The following is a 20128-nucleotide window of genomic DNA, read 5'->3' as shown; positions in this document are numbered from 1 at the left end:
TAACCTGCTTGCTTGCAGTCTGTGTTCCACACAGTCCCGACGTTGGTCTCATGATTCATTTTTTTTCTAAAGATAGATTTGATTTTGTAGCGAGTAACGAAGGTTTCAGGGGAAATGTATCGGAGTCAACGTATCAGTTTTCTTTGCAAAATGTAGTGAAGTAAAAGTGAAAGTCAACAGAAATATAAATAGTAAAGTAAAGTACAGATATCCAAAAAAACGACTTAAGTATAGTAACGAAGTATTTCTACTTCGTTACTATACACCACTGGTTACTGGGATGGTATCTGCAACAGGAGAGAGGAGACAAGGAGAGAGGAGACAGTGTTCAACAAGGTGAGTTTGGGACATTGTGCACTAAACATAAAAGTGAAGATGAAGAAACAGACGAAGGAAGAGGAGTCAGCTCAGAACGTGTAGTTGTAGTGAGATGATAATAATCACATTTAAAGGACTACTGAAGGTAAGTTAGGACTTTATAGTCTAGAGGAAGAAGTAGGATTAATGGTATTAAATAATAATAATTATTAATGTGCTATTTCTATTTATTTTAAGGATAAATTGTGTCTATTCTCTGATCCACACTCCGGAGCAGCAGGTGGCGCTAATGCACCGATAAGGTGGATGGCGGCCGCTGTAACACTAGAAGAAGAAGAAGAAGAAGAAGAAGAGGAAGCAGGAGAAAGAGGAGAAGAAGAAGAAGAGGAGCGGTCCGACCATCAACAGCAGGAGAAGAAGAGGAGAGACCACAGACACTACAGACTACAGACACCACAGACACCACAGACACAGAGCAGCAGCGGGTTCTTTATGAGCAGAACCCTCCGAGCAGAGAACCCGTGGATCGACAGAGCGTAGAGTCATGGAGTCCTACGACATCTTAGCCAACCAGCCCGTTGTGATCGATAATGTGAGTGTGACGTCACCCACCCACACCCTGGCCGCTAGCAGCTAGCCGCTATGCTAGCCTGGCTAACGTCTCTGTGTCAGAAGCTAAGCTAACATAAGCTAACGTCTCTGTGTCAGAGCTAACAGAAGCTAACAGTAGCTAAGCTAACAGGAGCTAACAGGAGCTAACAGGAGCCGCCTTCATTCAATGTGCTGCAGCTACTGACGTTCACTGATCCGAGCTCTACGTCACCTTAAACGTTACTAGCACAATGTTAGCATACTGGTAGCATACTATTAGCATACTGGTAGCATACTATTAGCATACTGGTAGCATACTATTAGCATACTGGTAGCATACTATTAGCATACTGGTAGCATACTGGTAGCTACCGTTACTGCAGCTCCGCAGGATGTATCCAACACAGAACAGCCGTTAGCTAAAGCTGCACGTTAGCATCTCACAACCAGCAGGTTGTTAGCATCTCACAACCAGCAGGACGTTAGCATCTCACAACCAGCAGGTTGTTAGCATCTCACAACCAGCAGGTTGTTAGCATCTCACAACCAGCAGGACGTTAGCATCTCACAACCAGCAGGTTGTTAGCATCTCACAACCAGCAGGTTGTTAGCATCTCACAACCAGCAGGTTAGCATCTCACAACCAGCAGGTTGTTAGCATCTCACAACCAGCTGGTTGTTAGCATCTCACAACCAGCTGGTTGTTAGCATCTCACAACCAGCAGGACGTTAGCATCTCACAACCAGCAGGACGTTAGCATCTCACAACCAGCAGGACGTTAGCATCTCACAACCAGCAGGACGTTAGCATCTCACAACCAGCAGGACGTTAGCATCTCACAACCAGCAGGACGTTAGCATCTCACAACCAGCTGGTTGTTAGCATCTCACAACCAGCAGGACGTTAGCATCTCACAACCAGCTGGTTGTTAGCATCTCACAACCAGCAGGACGTTAGCATCTCACAACCAGCAGGACGTTAGCATCTCACAACCAGCAGGACGTTAGCATCTCACAACCAGCTGGACGTTAGCATCTCACAACCAGCAGGACGTTAGCATCTCACAACCAGCAGGACGTTAGCATCTCACAACCAGCTGGTTGTTAGCATCTCACAACCAGCAAAGTATTGGTTGCGTATTCATATGTCAGTGTTTTACCATTATATCTGATGTTTTGGGATTCGTATTGCTGATGTATTGATGTTTAATTTTACTGCTAAAGATGTTCTTAATAATCCTATGTCTGTCACATCTGGAGATATGTGGTTTTCACTGGACAGGATCTGCTGTTAACCAAACATTGTGATCCTATAAAGATAATACAGGTCCTTCTGTTGGTTGGAGCCCCAACTCCTCACCTGATTGGCCGACACATGCATCATGCACAAGACAACCAGGGCGGCTACCTCTTAGTAGATTAGTCATTCTTTTTGTTGTTTTCATGCTCACAGACTTATTTAAAGAAACTAATGAACACATGGTTCACACAAGATTCAAATTGGTGCTTTTGCATAATTCAGTCTGGAGAAACCGAGTTTTACAGATCGATTAAATCAATTGATAAACAAAATCGTATGAGTGTGCGTCGACTAGGTGGTTCTTAGTCGAGCACAGCCCTAATGATAGCTAACAAAATGTAAAACCCTATCTCAATACTATGGCGCATAATTCAAAAGGTCCAGAAGGACTCATAGCTCAGTGTCTCTGTGACAGAAGGACTCATAGCTCAGTGTCTCTGTGACAGAAGGACTCAGGAGGACTCAGAAGGACTCGGTGTCTCTGTGAGACAGAAGGACTCAGTGTCTCTGTGAGACAGGACTCATAGCTCAGTGTCTCTGTGAGACAGAAGGACTCAGAGCTCAGTGTCTCTGTGAGACAGAAGGACTCAGGAGGACTCAGTGTCTCTGTGAGACAGAAGGACTCAGGAGGACTCAGAAGGACTCATAGCTCAGTGTCTCTGTGAGACAGAAGGACTCAGGAGGACTCAGTGTCTCTGTGAGACAGAAGGACTCAGGAGGACTCAGTGTCTCTGTGAGACAGAAGGACTCAGGAGGACTCAGTGTCTCTGTGAGACAGAAGGACTCATAGCTCAGTGTCTCTGTGAGACAGAAGGACTCAGGAGGACTCAGAAGGACTCAGTGTCTATGTGAGACTGCTGAAGCCACCAGCAGTCTGTGTCTTATGACCTCCGTCTCTGCTGAGAGATTAAATCTCTGCTGCTCTTGTTCAACCATAACTCTGTGATATTGGGCTCAAATGTCTTATCCCTCTCTTCTTCAGGGTTCAGGGGTTATCAAAGCTGGTTTTGCAGGTGACCAGATCCCCAAATACTGCTTCCCTAACTAGTAAGTGTTCCTTGTTCTCTTCCCACAGCACTCCGATATCATTATCATTAATCTGCTGAATATGTTCTTCATCTTAATCCCCTTGTCTCCAAAATGACAGAAATCCCAGTTGCTCAGAGCCAAAGTTGACATATTCAGATTGTTTATTTTGTCGACCAACAGTCTAAATTCTGAAGTTTACATAAAATAGTTAAACAGAGAAAAGCAGAAAGTGTTCACTTTAAGGAAGCTGGTCTCTACAGATGTTTGGCTTTTTTGCTTTTAAAGTGTCTCAAACGATTAATTCACAATGTAAAAAGTGTTTCTGTCACTAGACTCAACGTTTGAGCTTGTCTGTGTCTCATATTCAAACATAACATGTTTCTGTGTGATGCAGTGTGGGGCGTCCAAAGCATGTGCGCGTGATGGCAGGAGCCCTGGAGGGAGACCTCTTCATCGGCCCCAAAGCAGAGGTAACGAACACCAGAGCAGTCTTAGAAGAACACCACAACCACACATGATGGCTTCAGGATACGTTTCCAGAAGGCTGCACAATGTGACCTTTTATTCAGAATTAACTACATATTCCTGTTGATGGGTTCATGTTGCCCTTTATAGTTTTAGTTTATGTTGCACTCTCAAGTTCATAAATTAAGTTGTGTTTAGTGACTTAGACAAATGAAGAGTTAGTCCAGGATAGGAGTCCTGGTGTCACTGGACTAAAGCCTAGTTTGTACTCGCCATAGTGAAGCGGGGGCTAGGTTAGGGGCTATGCGTTAGGGGCTATGCGTTAGGGGCTATGTGTTAGGGGCTATGTGTTAGGGGCTATGTGTTAGGGGCTATGTGTTAGGGGCTATGTGTTAGGGGCTATGCGTTAGGGGCTATGCGTTAGGGGCTATGCGTTAGGGGCTATGCGTTAGGGGCTATGCGTTAGGGGCTATGCGTTAGGGGTTATGCGTTAGGGGCTATGCGTTAGGGGCTATGCGTTAGGGGCTATGCGTTAGGGGCTATGCGTTTAGGGGTTATATGCGTTAGGGGCTATGCGTTAGGGGTTATGCGTTAGGGGTTATGGGGGTTATGCGTTAGGGGTTATGCGTTAGGGGTTATGCGTTAGGGGCTATGCGTTAGGGGTTATGCGTTAGGGGTTATGCGTTAGGGGTTATGCGTTAGGGGTTATGCGTTAGGGGCTATGCGTTAGGGGCTATGCGTTAGGGGCTATGCGTTAGGGGCTATGCGTTAGGGGCTATGCGTTAGGGGCTATGCGTTAGGGGCTATGCGTTAGGGGCTATGCGTTAGGGGCTTATGGGGGCTATGCGTTATGCGTTAGGGGCTATGCGTTAGGGGCTATGCGTTAGGGGCTTATGGGCTATTAGGGGCTATGCGTTAGGGGCTTAGGGGCTATGCGTTAGGGGCTATGCGTTAGGGGCTGTGTGTTAGGTTAGGGGCTATGGTTAGGGGCTATGTGCTAGGGGCTATGTGCTAGGGGCTATGTGCTAGGGGCTATGTGTTAGGGGCTATGTGTTAGGGGCTATGTGTTAGGGGCTATGTGTTAGGGGCTATGTGTTAGGGGCTATGTGTTAGGGGCTGGGGGCGTTATGCGTTGGGGGTTATGTTGGGGGTTGGGCGCTATGTTGGGGGTTATGGGTTATGTTGGGGGTTATGGGTTATGTTGGGGGTTGGGGGTTATGTTGGGGGTTATGGGTTATGTTGGGGGTTATGTTGGGGGTTATGGGTTATGCTGGGGGTTGGGGGTTATGCTGGGGGCTATGCTGGGGGCTAGGATCCAGAGTAACGCGTGATCACGGACCATTTGGTCGGGAACCTCTGAATTGTGTAACCCGGTGGCTGCGATCACATGACTGTCACAAATATTTCACTGATAAAAACACTATTTACATTTTTAGGGATTATACAAAGAAGAACAATTATTTTTTAGCAGCTTTAGAAACTGGAGGTCTTAAAAATCTACATCTGAGTAAATATGTTGGAGTCAAATCAGAAAGTTTACATGATCTTCAACCTTTGTTTCTTTATTATACATTTAATACTTGACTTTCTTTACAGGGCTTTTATAAAGACAATAAAGGCGTCCATGAATATGAGATATGAGTTTTCAGATCATTAAATCCCTCCTCGTCATAGTCGAGGTCGGTTTATAGGGTTTTGTTGGTTACACCTTCAGTCTATGTTCATATCTGAGCTCCACTGGTCATCTCTTAGATTCTTCACAGTTCATTTTGTTTAACGTGTGAGTATAAACGCAGCTTTAAGGGAACTCTTCATAATAGTTCTTATTTACCTTGCTGATGATGTCTCTGATCTTCAGGAGCACAGAGGCCTGCTGTCCGTCCGGTACCCCATGGAGCACGGCATCGTGAAGGACTGGAACGACATGGAGAGGATCTGGCAGTATGTTTATTCCAAAGAGCAGCTGCAGACTTTCTCTGAGGAGGTGAGCTCCTATTCCTTCTGCAACGTGGTAAGAAGGTCATATGTCTGAAGGATCTCACTGCATCTTTCACCATCTTTGTAGCATCCTGTGCTGCTGACCGAAGCTCCTCTCAACCCCAGTAAGAACAGGGAGAAGGCTGCAGAGGTTTTCTTTGAGACCTTCAATGTTCCTGCTCTCTTCATCTCCATGCAGGCTGTCCTCAGCTTGTGAGTTCCTCTTCCTCTGTTGTTAGATGAAGGAGACGGTTCCCACCGTCAAATGATATCTGATTTAGAGTCCAAGTGTTGTGGAGTAGATGGGCTGTTAACCACCCACCCGAACAGCATGTCACATGTCAAACAGTTGTTACTGCACATTTAAAGTCTAATGGAAGTGAAAAACAAGAACAAACTTATTTACTTTAAAGAACACATAAATGCCTCACAGCCATCAGCTCAACGAGTCCGGCTCTAAATGTACTTTTTACCGAGACTTTTATTTATTTCTGTCTTCTGTTGCTCAGCGTTTAGTATTTTTAGTGAATCAGTCTAACTTCAGAGATCCATCCTGCCTGGACTCTGTTCTGCTGATTGGAACGGTGTTTAAGGACTGAAGGGAACCTAACATTATGTAATGGCTACTCTAACCCTGATGATGATGATGATGAAGATGATGGTGGTTACAGGGACATGTCGTGTAGAATAAATGTGACCGGCCTGTGTTTCTGCAGGTACGCAACAGGTCGCACCACTGGTGTGGTGTTGGATTCGGGCGACGGTGTGACTCACGTGGTTCCCATCTACGAGGGCTTCGCCATCCCTCACTCCATCATGAGGGTGGACATCGCCGGCAGAGACGTGTCGCGGTATCTCCGTCTGCTGCTGCGAAAGGAAGGATACAACTTCAATACGTCAGCGGAGTTCGAGGTGGTTCGCACTGTCAAAGAGGTGAGGAACGTCGGTGAGAGTTGATTTGACATATGATCACTTTTATTGATTTCTGTCTAATCGATGTGTTTCTGCAGCGAGCCTGTTATCTGTCTCTCAACCCACAAAAGGACGAGACTTTAGAAACCGAGAAGGCCCAGTATGTCCTGCCTGATGGAAGCACTTTAAAAGTGAGTTGATTTTAAATATGTCCACGTAGACCTCGTCCCCATCAAACAATCACAAACCCAGAACCCTGACCTCCTTTTCAGATCGGCCCGGCCAGGTTCCGAGCTCCAGAGCTGCTGTTCAGACCCGACCTGATCGGAGACGAAAGCTTGGGGATCCACGAGGTCCTGGCCTACGCCATCCAGAAGTCTGACATGGACCTCCGACGCACACTGTTCAACACCATCGTCCTGTGTGGGGGTTCCACCTTAATCAAAGGTGACCTTTAACACATTCTCTATCGGAGGCTTCACACACTGGCTGCAGTTACTGAACAAGTCTTTTTCTTTTAGGGTTTGGGGAACGACTACTAACGGAAGTCAAGAAGCTCGCCCCCAAAGATGTGAAGATCAAGGTGGGTCCAGGCCAAGCTTCTGTTTGGTTTATTTCTCTCTGAAGTCTGAAATTCACATATCAATGTATGAAGTATGCATGCAGATCACTAAATATGATTTAATGATGTATTTCATTTGTTACCGACTTGTTACAGTTTGATGGAGATGGAGACCGTTCTTCTTTGTCTTCTTTTCAGCTTGCAAACAACAACACTGCATCATAGCCAACTCTTATTTTTTTCTCAGTGTCTTATCACTTCTTAATGGGCTAAAATATGGTTTATTATGGTTAAAATATGGTTAAAATGACAATATTACAAATGCGTCTGCAGAAGAACAATGTGCAGCTGGATCCAGTGGATGTTAAAATGCAGCACATCTTAATTTGACGTGTTTTTCTTCCACCAGATTTCTGCTCCCCAAGAGAGGCTCTACTCGACATGGATCGGGTAAGAATACTCCTGATGTTTCAGGATGAGATATGTCCCACGACATACTGGGGCCATTGAATGTCAGGATTTTACAGGGTTAGGGTGATATTACCCTCAGGGTAATATGGTAATATTACAAGAAAATAAGTCACTCATTTACAAAAATAACACTATTTGTTGTCAAGGGAACTCATTGCATCACTTCATCACAACACAGTGTGAGCTGACGTTACCATGGTAATGAGCTCTGCTGCCGACGTTTTTACAGTGCCAACGTGCCGACGTTGTTGCAGAGTGAAATGTTTGCGTCTGCAGTGTCTTGTGGTCAATCCAACCTTGCAAAGTGACGCAATGTTCCTTGACAACAAAAGTCGTTGTAGATGCGTCACATTTGCTGAAGTGTATAATTTCCCCGTCCTCCGGCAGCGGCTCCATTCTGGCGTCGTTGGACACCTTTAAGAAGATGTGGGTTTCGAAGCGGGAATATGAAGAAGACAGAGCACGTGCCATCCACAGGAAGACCTTCTAGTAGGATCCTCAAATGTCCCCATCATACTGTGGCAGACACCGGTCATCTCCGGGATCTTCTGCATCATCCTTTATCAACCGCTAAACCCCGTTAGCACCCCGCTACCCCCCACCCCACCCAGAGAAACACACTCATTTACGTGTGCTAGTCATTTGATTTGCTCCTGTTCTTCCTGTAGGGTCACGTTCACTACAGAGGGCTGTCTCTCTGTGGACTCTTACTTTACTTCATTAGTCCACTTTAAGTATTTAAGCTCTGAAAGGCCTAAAACATCATGAAATGTCAATAAACCTGAATGTTGTCTTTTTGTTTTTTTGCTACTATTGAAATTTCCATTCCAGACCGAAGATTTAGATTTTTATTTGATATCCATTTTGTAGCCTTTTTTTCTTTTTTCTGGATTAGTTGGTACAGAACTAAGGTTTGAAGTACTATAGCAGTGCTGTGTGTGTGTTTATTTATATATATATATATAAATATAAACACACACACACTATAGTACTGAAACATCAAGGTAACCACTGTATTACATATCTGGCCCAAACCAAGTTAAAGTTAACGCAGTTCATTTCCTGTCATTATTACCAATGAAATGTTTTACATAAACATGACATCACATGTTTGTGTTGAGGAGGAAAATGTTCAGTCAGCTTTTTGGATTAAATTAAAATGTAGAAAAAGCCTTGCTTTTATTTTAAGTTTCTCTTTATCAGCAGCCAGGATGCACATATGACTCTAAAGAAGTAAAGAAGCAGCACAAAGCTCTCTGAATCGACCCAAACCATTTGAAACAAAGAAAGGAATCGCTCTGTGCTGCCTGTTCTTCTGCAGAAACAAACTATTACTGTTTCATGAAAAACAAGATTCCACTACAACAGGAGATGTAGAGTTTTTACAAAATGTCCTGAAAGGATGATTTCTGATTTCAGACCAGTGTTTGATTCTGCAGAGTTACAGTGAATGCAGACGGCTTTAGGAGGCTTTTGCTGAGGGTGTGATAGTTTCTCAAAACCACAACAGAGGTGACGAGTGAAACGTTACTGTGACCCAAAGTCGGGGTGGAGTCGATTATAAGAATATCGGGTTAAAAATACTAGCTTTTCTTCTTTTAAATGTTTTTTATTTAAAAGCAACATGGAGCTGCTCTGATTTGTCTTTCTGAAGTTCTACTGCGCTGCATGTCAGTAAATGCCCCCCCACACTGTCTGTACTGGTAGAAGTCCGGATGTTATGATTTCCCTGAATCTCGGTGACAGTGAAGGGGCCTTACTCTGGAGCGCCCTCTGCTGTCAGAAGATGAGACAAAGGTTGTCAGAGGAACGCTTTTCAAAAACAACCACCACAAAACCGTAAGATAACGGACTAAAATGTACAATACTGTTCAAGTGTTTGCTTTTACTTTTTCGTAAATTCAATATAATAAATAAGTTAATGGCTGCAGCTGGTTTGTCTCCTCATTGATTGATCAGCTCAAGTATTCAAACCTCTTCACTCTCTGAACTCTTTGAGATCATTGGATTCATTCTACACATTGACCCAAAATAACAAATAGACCCAGAATGGCCAATTTATATTCAATATATGTAAATCATTACATCTGAATTCTGTATTCTGTATATTTCAGTTTATAAATTAGCTTCCAATTTTCACTTACTTTTTCACAAATATTTTGAACCACAGCAGGAGGTAGCTTTCCCCTCAAAGCGCTGCATGCTGGGAGGTATAGATGAATAGATAACTAGATAGATGGATAGATTTCCTCACTCTTCTGTTACTCTTGTGACTGACTGAAGGACTAATACAGTTTATCTCCACAGCGGTTTGGTTGAAAAGAACATGAACTTGCTCTCGGAGCATCAACACCTTTTCAAATCCTGTCTCAGGTTTCTTACCACTAGCTGTGTAAATATGTGTGAAATCAATATACTCTTTCATTAACTGATAGTCAAATGCACTAACCAAATCATGTCCGTCCTTTATCAGGCCACACCAGATGTCCATAGAGCCTCCAGCCTGTAAACTAGTGAGCTGCTTATCCTCAGATCAGACGATGAGTTTTACTTTGACTCCTCCGTTCTCCCAGAGACAACGCCACTTCTGAGAATCATGTGTCCATGTCAATTAGACAAGTAGTTCAGCTCCAGTTACTTCCTCCCTACATCCAGCGACATGTCTCCCATGTCTCCCTGCAGGTGTTTTAAATGCTCTGCTGCATTCTTTAAAGCCTCTGCATGAATCACATCCATACTCCATGCTTCTGTAATCCAACACAGACCTTATCAAGGCCTCATACATAGTTTTCAACAGCAGACTCTTCTTTCCCTACGAGTCACACATCTCATCACATTTATTCTTTTTATGCATTTTTCCTCTAATTTCCTGATATGGTCTGCCCATGTTAACAGTGAATCAAAAAGATAATTAAATGTTTCCACCCTTTCTAAGTCTGTCATGCATCGTTGGCTTCATCCCAACTTTAATACTACTTAGTATCTCAATATTTTGACTTTGTGTTAAATTATTGAGGAATTCAATATTTTGACTTAATAATTCAAAATAATGAACAACTGTCAGTAATGAGACTTTGGCCTAACACCATGTTTAAAGCTGGTTTCTGTAGCTATCAGAATAAAGCACTCATGGTTTTCATGGTTTCATGTTCACGACACCACGCTAAACTTAAATGTGAGATTGTGAAAGTATCGTGTATCTATTTACACAAATGACAGAACATACATCTCCCAGGTGGTAAATTCACAAGCTACCAAGCATTATATAAAGTAATATGTATAAAATATACTTATATAAAAGACTTCAAATTAGACAGGTGCAATATTAAAGTGATGAGAACATTCATGAGAACACAACAGAAACAGAACACATAACAGGTTTATTTTGGTTCTAGAACGTTTTTGCTTTTACTTCAGTAAGATTGTGATTACAGGACTTTAACTTGTTTACTGTATTACATCTTTTACAGAAGTAAAAATATCTGAATACTTCTTTCACTACTGCAAAAATTACATGTTAGAGTGACAGTGGTGTGAATAATGATACAAAATCAGTATAGACATATTAACATAATATAGGTAAAAATGTTATATCCTATTGGATCTGAGATATTGTATAAAGGTATTAACATATAAAATAAATGGATAATAGGCCCCAGAAATATAACAGAACAGAATATTGACTATAATATAGTGTAAGTGTAGAGTGATATATATAATAGTAACATAGGTATATGAAAGGAATTAATCAACATTTATAGGTAAATAATAGGTATATAATAATGATTCCTTGTTATTTTCTATTTTTATTTTCACTTTCTTTATTGTGCACATGTTAATATAACAAGGTGAAAAAAACACTAAAGAAAATTCTTGTCTCTACTTTTAGTGAAAAAAAGAAGGAAATACTCTTTTTCTAATAATCAATATTCAGTTATGATACCGGGTAATCAATACAGTATTTATCACACATTGTCCACGTGTTCTCTCTGTGTAAATTCTTCACATTAAAACGTAAAACTACAGCAGCAGAATATAATTGTCTGATTTCCCACACGTCCTGAATGCAGCAAAGCCCGTCACAGCCGCCGACCAATCAGAAAGCTGCTCAAAGGCTAGCTAGCCTTTAGCTTAAGATCAGAACAGACCAGGATCAGAACAGACCAGGAACAGACCAGGAACAGAACAGGAGCACAACAGACCAGACCAGGAACAGAACAGACCAGGATCTAAACAGACCAGGATCAGAACAGACCAGGAACACAACAGACCAGACCAGGATCAGAACAGACCAGGATCTATACAGACCAGGATCTAGACAGACCAGGATCAGAACAGACCAGGATCAGAACAGACCAGGAACACAACAGACCAGGATCAGAACAGACCAGGAACACAACAGACCAGGATCAGAACAGACCAGGAACACAACAGACCAGGATCAGAACAGACCAGGATCTATACAGACCAGGATCAGAACAGACCAGGATCAGAACAGACCAGGATCAGAACAGGATCTATATAAAGTGTTCTTCAGGTAGGAGAGGTTCTACTTTATGTTCTTCACTCTGACAGGCTAAGAGCAGTTGAAGAGGCTAACCTAACCTAGCTTAGCTTAGCTTAGCTTAGCTTTACCCCTCAGTTAAAGAGGCTAACCTAGCTTAGCTTAGCTTTACCCTCAGTTAAAGAGGCTAACCTAGCTTAGCTTAGCTTAGCTTTACCCTCAGTTAAAGAGGCTAACCTAGCTTAGCTTAGCTTTACCCTCAGTTAAAGAGGCTAACCTAGCTTAGCTTAGCTTAGCTTTACCCTCAGCTTTAGCCTTTACCCTCAGTTAAAGAGGCTAACCTAGCTTAGCTTAGCTTTACCCTCAGTTAAAGAGGCTAACCTAGTTAAAGAGGCTAACCTAGCTTAGCTTAGCTTAGCTTAGCTTTACCCTCAGTTAAAGAGGCTAACCTAGCTTAGCTTAGCTTTACCCTCAGTTAAAGAGGCTAACCTAGCTTAGCTTAGCTTAGCTTAGCTTTACCCTCAGTTAAAGAGGCTAACCTAGCTTAGCTTAGCTTAGCTTTACCCTCAGTTAAAGAGGCTAACCTAGCTTAGCTTAGCTTAGCTTTACCCTCAGTTAAAGAGGCTAACCTAGCTTAGCTTAGCTTAGCTTTACCCTCAGTTAAAGAGGCTAACCTAGCTTAGCTTAGCTTAGCTTTACCCTCAGTTGAAGAGGCTAACCTAGCTTAGCTTAGCTTAGCTTAGCTTTACCCTCAGTTAAAGAGGCTAACCTAGCTTAGCTTAGCTTAGCTTAGCTTTACCCTCAGTTAAAGAGGCTAACCTAGCTAAGCTTAGTTTAGCTTTACCCTCAGTTAAAGAGGCTAACCTAGCTTAGCTTAGTTTAGCTTTACCCTCAGTTAAAGACAACTAGCTGTTAGCATTAGCATTAGCACGAGCGTTTAGTATTCACGGTAAGCAGGTGGCGTAGAGCAGGTGACGTAGAGCAGGTGACGTAGTACCATAGACAGTATTACTTATTACAGTTATTATATTATATTTAATATATTATATTTAATATTTAATATATTATATGTAATATATTATATTATATGTAATATATTATATATATTTAATATATGATATTATATTATATTTAATATATTATATTTAATATATGATATTATATTAAATATATATTACATTATATTTAATATATTATATTATATTATTTTATATTATATCAAATATAAATTATATTTAATATATATATTAAATCTCTGTTAATGTTCATGTCGCAGGTCGTCTCTGCAGTCACGTGTGTTCATGGTAACCTCCAGGAGAGAGGAGCATCTTCATCACCATGGCGTTCACCGAGGAGCAGCCGGAGAAGTAAGACCACGTCTCATATGGGCTCACTGAATCACTTCATTTCATTCAGAAGTGGAAAAAGGCCGATAATCTGTACGTGCTTTTTTCTTCGCGGCAAGTCTGGAACATTTCTGAATATTTTTGATTCTTCAATGCTGATAGATCAGATGTTAGGGTTATGTGTTGTGATGTGGGTTTGTTCAGTGATGTTGTAAAGAACGCCTCCTGCGTCTGTGAGTATTATAATGACATATTTCTTGAATTCATAATTATTTTCTGATCTTATGAATCTAAACTGACTTCATAATATATCCTTCATACTTTTGCCATTTTGGCTGCAATTTGGCTTCACATTTCATTCTAAGTGGTTTTAAAAAGGTCTTTAATCGAACAGGCACTAACATGCACTAACATGCACCAACATTACAGACATTTACTAAACAGTAAATGACTTGGGGTTAAGTGTCCAAGGACACATCAACTGCCAACGCCGGGTATTGAACCGCTGATCCTCTGATTGGAGAACTACCCTGCTCTCCACTACGCCACAGCCGCCCCATGCACCAACATGCACTAAAAAGCACAAATGTCCGGCCAGGCTATGGCTACAAACTACTGAGAAGCTCAGAATACAACCTTCACTCACAGAGGAGGAGTCACGTCTACCTGACTCCTCCTCTGTGAGTGAGGGTTAGGTTCTTCTTTACAGAGAACCTGTTCTAATGTTAGGGTTCCACTCGTTCTTTACAGAGAACCTGTTCTAATGCTCTGATGTCATACAGAGAACCGTTTAAAGGAGTAATGCAGCATTATGAGGGTTATGTTAGCATTCATAACTGTGGTCTCATGAGTGTGTGTGTGTGTGTGTGTGGTCCAGACATTGTTGGGTGTGCTTTGCCACGGAGAAGGATGACCACAGTGCAGAGTGGGTCAGCCCCTGCAGGTGTAAAGGCTGTACTAAATGGATCCACCAGTCGTGTCTGCAGCGCTGGCTGGACGAGAAGCAGAAAGGAAACAGTGGAGGAGCCGTCAGCTGTCCTCAATGTGGAACTGAATACCACATCACCTTCCCCAAGATGGGTAAGGAAAGATTACAACAAGTGTTCAGTGTTCAGTCTCTCACGTGAGGAGTCCGGGGACCTTCTGGAGAAAAATAGTAACGGATAAAAGAAGTTCATGGACTTAAGGCAGAGCAAAGCCAGGAGAAAAGACTGCTCTGTTGGTTTACCCTCACACCATAGTAAAACATTCTCTTAAAGACCCTGTGAAATCCTAACCGGTTAATGGTTGGGTTAATTCTGTTCCATGGAGCAGAAGAAGAAGAGGGTTTATGTACGGCTGGTTCTGGTGTTAAAATATGAGCAGACTTCTCTTTAAGTGTGTGTTCTCCTCTCTCCTCAGGCCCGTTGGTGTTTGTCCTCCAGCAGGTGGACCGAGCGCTTTCTCGGATCAGTCCCTTCGCTGCTGTCGGGGTCGTGGTCGGAACCGTCTACTGGTCCGCCGTCACATACGGAGCCGTGACCGTCATGCAGGTCCATACTATATACTGCACAGAAGGAATGTAAATCCAGAGAGCTACAGTGTGTTCTCCTCTTCTTAACGTTGGTCTACAGGAGAATATAAATCCAGAGAGCTTCAGTGTGTTCTCCTCTTCTTAACGTTGGTCTACAGATTTATGTCAAACCACACATGTGAAGTGTGTTCTCCTCTTGTTAATGTTGGTCTGAAGGTGGTGGGACATAAGAAGGGTCTGAATGTGATGGAGCGAGCTGACCCTCTGTTCCTGTTGATGGGGCTGCCCACCATTCCTGTGCTGCTGGTGCTGGGAAAGATGATCCGCTGGGAGGATTGTCTGGTGAGGCTGCTGCAGAGATACTACTATAAAGGGAAGCTCCAACCAGGTGTGATTATACACACACACACACACACACACACACACACACACACACTCTATAAACTGCTCATGATAGAAACATCACAAAGAGTGACATCAGTATTAATAAAGATCTGTATTATTGATTCATTTAAACCAATTTTCTGGTAAGATTGTATTTGTTCTGCATAATAATAATAATAATCAATCCTTTATTAGTCCCACAATGGGGAAATTATTTCTCTGCATTTAACCCATCCCGGAGGAGCAGTGGGCTGCAATGAAGCGCCCGGGGAGCAACTTGGGGTTAGGTGTCTTGCTCAAGGACACCTCAGCATGTTGCCGGTAGAGGGGTTTGAACCACCAACCTTGTGGTTACGGGACAAGCGCTCTACCTCATGTGCCACAGCCGCCCCATCTATGACAAGATGATCTTTAAGCTTTAAAATAATACCTGACTTTGTGGTGAATATGAAACTATGATCTCTCCTTCCATTATACCTAACATTCATTAGCCAAATTGATAAGTCAGTTGAGAAAAAATAGCCTTCATCTTCAACTTTTTGGGGAATTTAGTCATTTTCAAAGCAAGTTTTAGCTTCTCAGTTGTGACTATCTTCTACTTTTCTTTGTCTTATATGAAAGTACATTAGAGATTCATGTCTTTTACTGGACAGGAGGGGATGAAAAACTGTTATCTATAAAGTAACCAATGCTGTCAGACACTGTAACCCAAAGTACAATATTTATGTCTCAGATGTAGTACAGTAAAAAGTACAATATTTATGTCTGAGATGTAGTACAGTAAAAAGGACAATATTTATGTCTGAGATGTAGTACAGTAAAAAGTACTATATTTACCTCTGAGATGTAGTACAGTAAAAAGGAACCCTAACCCGATACGTTTGGGATCAAACTGACGACATGATAACGCTGGTCTTCCTCAGCTTCTAGTCGTTTCCTGTCCAGAGTCCCTGCTGACGGTTTCGGTGCAGGAGACCACCTCTCTGTGTCCAGGACTCTCTGTGGAGCTCTGATCTTTCCCTCCATCGCCAGTCTGGTGGGACGGCTGCTGTTTGGACTGATGTCCTCTAATCTACAGCGCACGATGCTGGTGAGTATATGTGGGTTGTGTATATTTAAGAGTCCATGTAGAGTCCTTCTATCTGGACTAGAAGTCACTCAGCAGTATTTTATCTTGTCTTTTAACCTCCTCTGTCCCCACAGGGCGGCATGGCATTTGTGTTGATTAAGGGAGCGCTGAAAGTGTATTTCAAACAGCAACAGTGCATCATTCAGGCCAGCCGGAACATTCTCAACTACCCAGAGAGAGATGGAGACGGACAGAATGAAGGTGGAGACGAGGACACGGAGGACAGTGGAAATGAATAGTAGTACTAATGTGGACAGAGGCCAGAGATGATCCATCAAACACAAAGATCAATGCTTCTGTAGATGAGAAGAGTTTTGGTAAGAAGCTTTTTGTCTGTTAAAAAGCTTGATCTGCCTTCACTGGAATTACCAACAACCTCAACACATCAGTGAAGAATGTCTAAGGAACCTTTTACTTTGTCTCCAACATGTGATCAACAAGACTTCTCAGACTCCACAATGATTCAGCTCTAGTGTACAGTGTATTGACACTGTATCTGTCAGCCTTTGATTCTTGTCTCAACAACAAAAGATACTTTAAGATATTTATGCAATATGATTTGTGGCCTTATCTTTTAATATGGTGCCCAAATAAAGAACTACAATTCTTAACTGAACTGTTCATTGTGTGTGTAACGGGTTAAAAGATAATAGATCATAGTGTGATTAAAAATGGTTAACAATGTAAATAGATTTGATGCATCATTCAAAGATAAAGTTATAGTAGGATTGATAAGATAAAAATAGACACCCCTTTATTTTTTTTGTTTTGTGTTAGATTAAATATATCGTTTTACAATGTCAGCTTTCTCAAACAATAATTCATTAGACCAGTAGGGGGCGCACGATGCTCAGGAGGTCATTAAACCCACAGGGACACCGTGGTCAATGCTAATGAAAGCCATTCATCCTGTCTCTTGTTTCTCAAACAACAGGTGGGTTAAAACTCCTCCAAAAGGCACAAACACAACATACCTTAAAGGGTAAATATGTGAGTTATTCTGAGTAATAGTTTCAGTCTGAGTAATAGTTTCATGAGTAATAGTTTCAGTCTGAGTAATAGTTTCATGAGTAATAGTTTCAGTCTGAGTAATAGTTTCAGTCTGAGTAATAGCTTCAGTCTGAGTAATAGTTTCAGTCTGAGTAATAGTTTCAGTCTGAGTAATAGTTTCATGAGTAATAGTTTCAGTCTGAGTAATAGTTTCATGAGTAATAGTTTCAGTCTGAGTAATAGTTTCATGAGTAATAGTTTCAGTCTGAGTAATAGTTTCAGTCTGAGTAATAGCTTCAGTCTGAGTAATAGTGATAGTTGTTTTGTTCATGTGTGTGTGATCCAGACCATGAAGCTACATGCTAATGTGTTAGCCTCTGTATCTAGTGAGTTCTTATGAACCTGTATGCTAACATTGAGTTAGGGTTAGGGTTAGGGTTAGGGTTAGGGTTAGGGTTAGGATAAGGGATGAAAACCACAGATTCTTGATCCTTTTTGAAAATACACCCTCTTCCGAATGTGGTAGAGCCTTGGAAACGGTCTGTGGGAAGGGGGTGAAACGGGCAAAAAATGAAAAAGGATCAAGACGCCTTTTTGAATAACATTTTTTCTGAAGATCCTACAAACTTTTTTCTAACTTACATCTATAGTAAGTAGGGCACGGCCTTTCCAATGGTACTACCCCCGAGTCTCTAGGTCCTTCCTGTGATATAGCTGCCATAGACTCCCCATGTTAGTTAGGGTTAGGGTTAGGGTTAGGGTAAGGGTTAGGGTTAGGGTTAGGCAGGGCCGGCCCAAGCCTTTCGGGGGCCCTAAGCAGAATTTGATATTGGGGCCCCCCCTCCCACCTAGCGGAGTCATTTGCGCTCGACGATTATTGACAAAAATGTCACACTACAATGATTTGACAATGAATTAATTGACATTATCAATTGTATTAATACTGAATTACGTAGATGTGATTTCCTGTATTTTTTATATGGCCAGCTGGAGAAGGGAAATACCTAAATTTAAGCATATTCATAGCATTTTGCTTTTTGACTTATTGAGATGGTGACTTGGGCTTGGGCTTCAGTGCCCCTTGACCTCTTGGGCCTGGAAGGCTCATTCAGTTGCTCTCATGCCAAAAATATTCTAGACTTTTGTCCCTTGATAGACCCCTGTATTATTATAGTCGTTATTTACACCAAAACAGTCACCTTTTAACCTTAGAGGGCACTTAGATCACAGATTTATTTTAAACTTTCATATTCAAAGTGAAGCATCAAGTGTGGTTTACTGAAGTTAAATTGTAAAATAATTAAATACAACAGCATTTGTATTTTTTTTTAAAGTATCAGTTTAATAAACAGATCTTTCAACAGATTTGTAAATGTGCAATCTTAAACTGAAATCAAAATACACAAACATTAATATTATCAAAAATAACATTAAAAAATAAATAATGATAGTGCCTCTGTATTCCAAACAAACGATCACAAACATATTAAATAAATAATTTGCAACTGTGCAAATGCGTATTAAGTTAGCAATTTAAGTTAGCAATTTCCAATTACAAAATAAAACCAAAATAGACAAGCATGAATATAATAAAAAATAGAACGTTACATAGATACATAGATTAAATAATGAAAGTGACTCAGTATTCAATTAACCTTTTAAACTAACTATTTGGAACTTCTAAAATCAAACTGTTTCAAAACATTCAAATAAACGATAATAACAAAACTGATAAGTCAGTAACATGACAGCAAGGGTTCAACAATCAATTATTGTGAAAATATTCCCAACTGTCTCAATACAATGTAACTGTCCTCAAAATCTTTCCTTCCTAGCTTTTCGGGAGGCAAAGTCATTGATGACATCATTATATGATATTGCTTGGCCAACTTTGCTATTAATACTAATAACAGAAAGTCCACTTAATCTTTCCTGAGCCATCGATGATCTCAGGTATGTTTTAATTAATTTTAGCTTGGAAAAGCTCCTCTCTGCTGAGGCAACTGTCACAGGCAGAGTGCAGGCTATCCTGAGAGCTACCCAAAGATTTGGGTAAACCTCACACATCTCGTTTTGTGAGAGGTATGTGAGCAGCTCAAGGGCGGTCATGGTTTGGGGAAATTCAGGAAGACTCTCGATCTCTACAGCCAGTGCGCTACCATCAACATCAGCCTCCTCTCCACACGAGAGTTTTTCCCCAAGAAGCTCACATTGTTCCCTCTGGACCTTTCGATCGAGCTCCTTAAAATTGAGCAGCACTCCAAAGTTTTCTTTGACCTCGCTTAGAGAATGAAATCTATCCTCCAATGACTGAATGCTACAGTCGACAACAGCATTAAAAAAGGACACTTCTAGCCTCTTCATTGCATCTGCCAACGGTTCATCTGCAGCCTCATAAGCAAAGTGCCTTTTTGTAGAGCGCAATCGCTTCTCTTTTTTTATCCAAAGCGACTTACAATAAGAAAATGTAAAAAAACATATAAAAAAATCACATTTGTTAATTAGTTAGATATTTTTTGTAACATATTTGTGAGTTGAAAACGAGTCTTAAGACTTCAAGCCCTTATACATAATACTTACTTTACATTAGAAGAATAAGAGCAATAAGAGTCATCCTGAATGTGAACTTTGAGGGGC

The 20128-nt window shown here is 41.5% G+C and overlaps 2 protein-coding genes across 2 annotated transcripts; both read left to right on the top strand.

The window, feature by feature from the left end:
• Positions 1-603: 603 nt before the first annotated feature.
• On the top strand, positions 604-9552 carry actr1b (actin related protein 1B). Its single transcript, XM_054612542.1, has 11 exons — positions 604-910; positions 3192-3256; positions 3633-3708; positions 5562-5687; positions 5769-5893; positions 6397-6613; positions 6691-6783; positions 6865-7039; positions 7114-7175; positions 7564-7604; positions 8013-9552. The coding sequence occupies exons 1-11, from the start codon at positions 863-865 to the stop codon at positions 8113-8115; spliced, it is 1131 nt and encodes a 376-aa protein (XP_054468517.1). The 5' UTR covers positions 604-862; the 3' UTR covers positions 8116-9552.
• A 2179-nt stretch (positions 9553-11731) lies between these two features.
• marchf5l (membrane-associated ring finger (C3HC4) 5, like) lies at positions 11732-17113 on the top strand. Its single transcript, XM_054612435.1, has 7 exons — positions 11732-12162; positions 13406-13496; positions 14353-14555; positions 14877-15007; positions 15205-15376; positions 16296-16462; positions 16576-17113. Exons 2-7 carry the CDS (start codon positions 13468-13470, stop codon positions 16738-16740), a joined length of 867 nt encoding a protein of 288 aa, XP_054468410.1. The 5' UTR covers positions 11732-12162; positions 13406-13467; the 3' UTR covers positions 16741-17113.
• Positions 17114-20128: the final 3015 nt, after the last annotated feature.

Source organism: Anoplopoma fimbria, chromosome 14, assembly GCF_027596085.1.
Source record: "Anoplopoma fimbria isolate UVic2021 breed Golden Eagle Sablefish chromosome 14, Afim_UVic_2022, whole genome shotgun sequence".
Lineage (NCBI taxonomy): Eukaryota > Metazoa > Chordata > Actinopteri > Perciformes > Anoplopomatidae > Anoplopoma > Anoplopoma fimbria.
The sequence above is the reverse complement of the archived record's forward strand: the minus strand, read 5'-3'. Positions and strand labels throughout refer to the sequence as shown.

Coding starts and splice junctions, on each gene's coding strand:
- actr1b (XM_054612542.1), top strand. CDS start 863: ATGGAGTCCTACGACATCTTAGCCAACCAGCCCGTTGTGATCGATAAT. Junction 5,688..5,768: donor TGCAGACTTTCTCTGAGGAG/GTGAGCTCCTAT, acceptor CCATCTTTGTAG/CATCCTGTGCTGCTGACCGA. Junction 6,784..6,864: donor CTGATGGAAGCACTTTAAAA/GTGAGTTGATTT, acceptor CCTCCTTTTCAG/ATCGGCCCGGCCAGGTTCCG.
- marchf5l (XM_054612435.1), top strand. CDS start 13,468: ATGGCGTTCACCGAGGAGCAGCCGGAGAA. Junction 14,556..14,876: donor CATCACCTTCCCCAAGATGG/GTAAGGAAAGAT, acceptor CTCTCTCCTCAG/GCCCGTTGGTGTTTGTCCTC. Junction 16,463..16,575: donor ATCTACAGCGCACGATGCTG/GTGAGTATATGT, acceptor CTGTCCCCACAG/GGCGGCATGGCATTTGTGTT.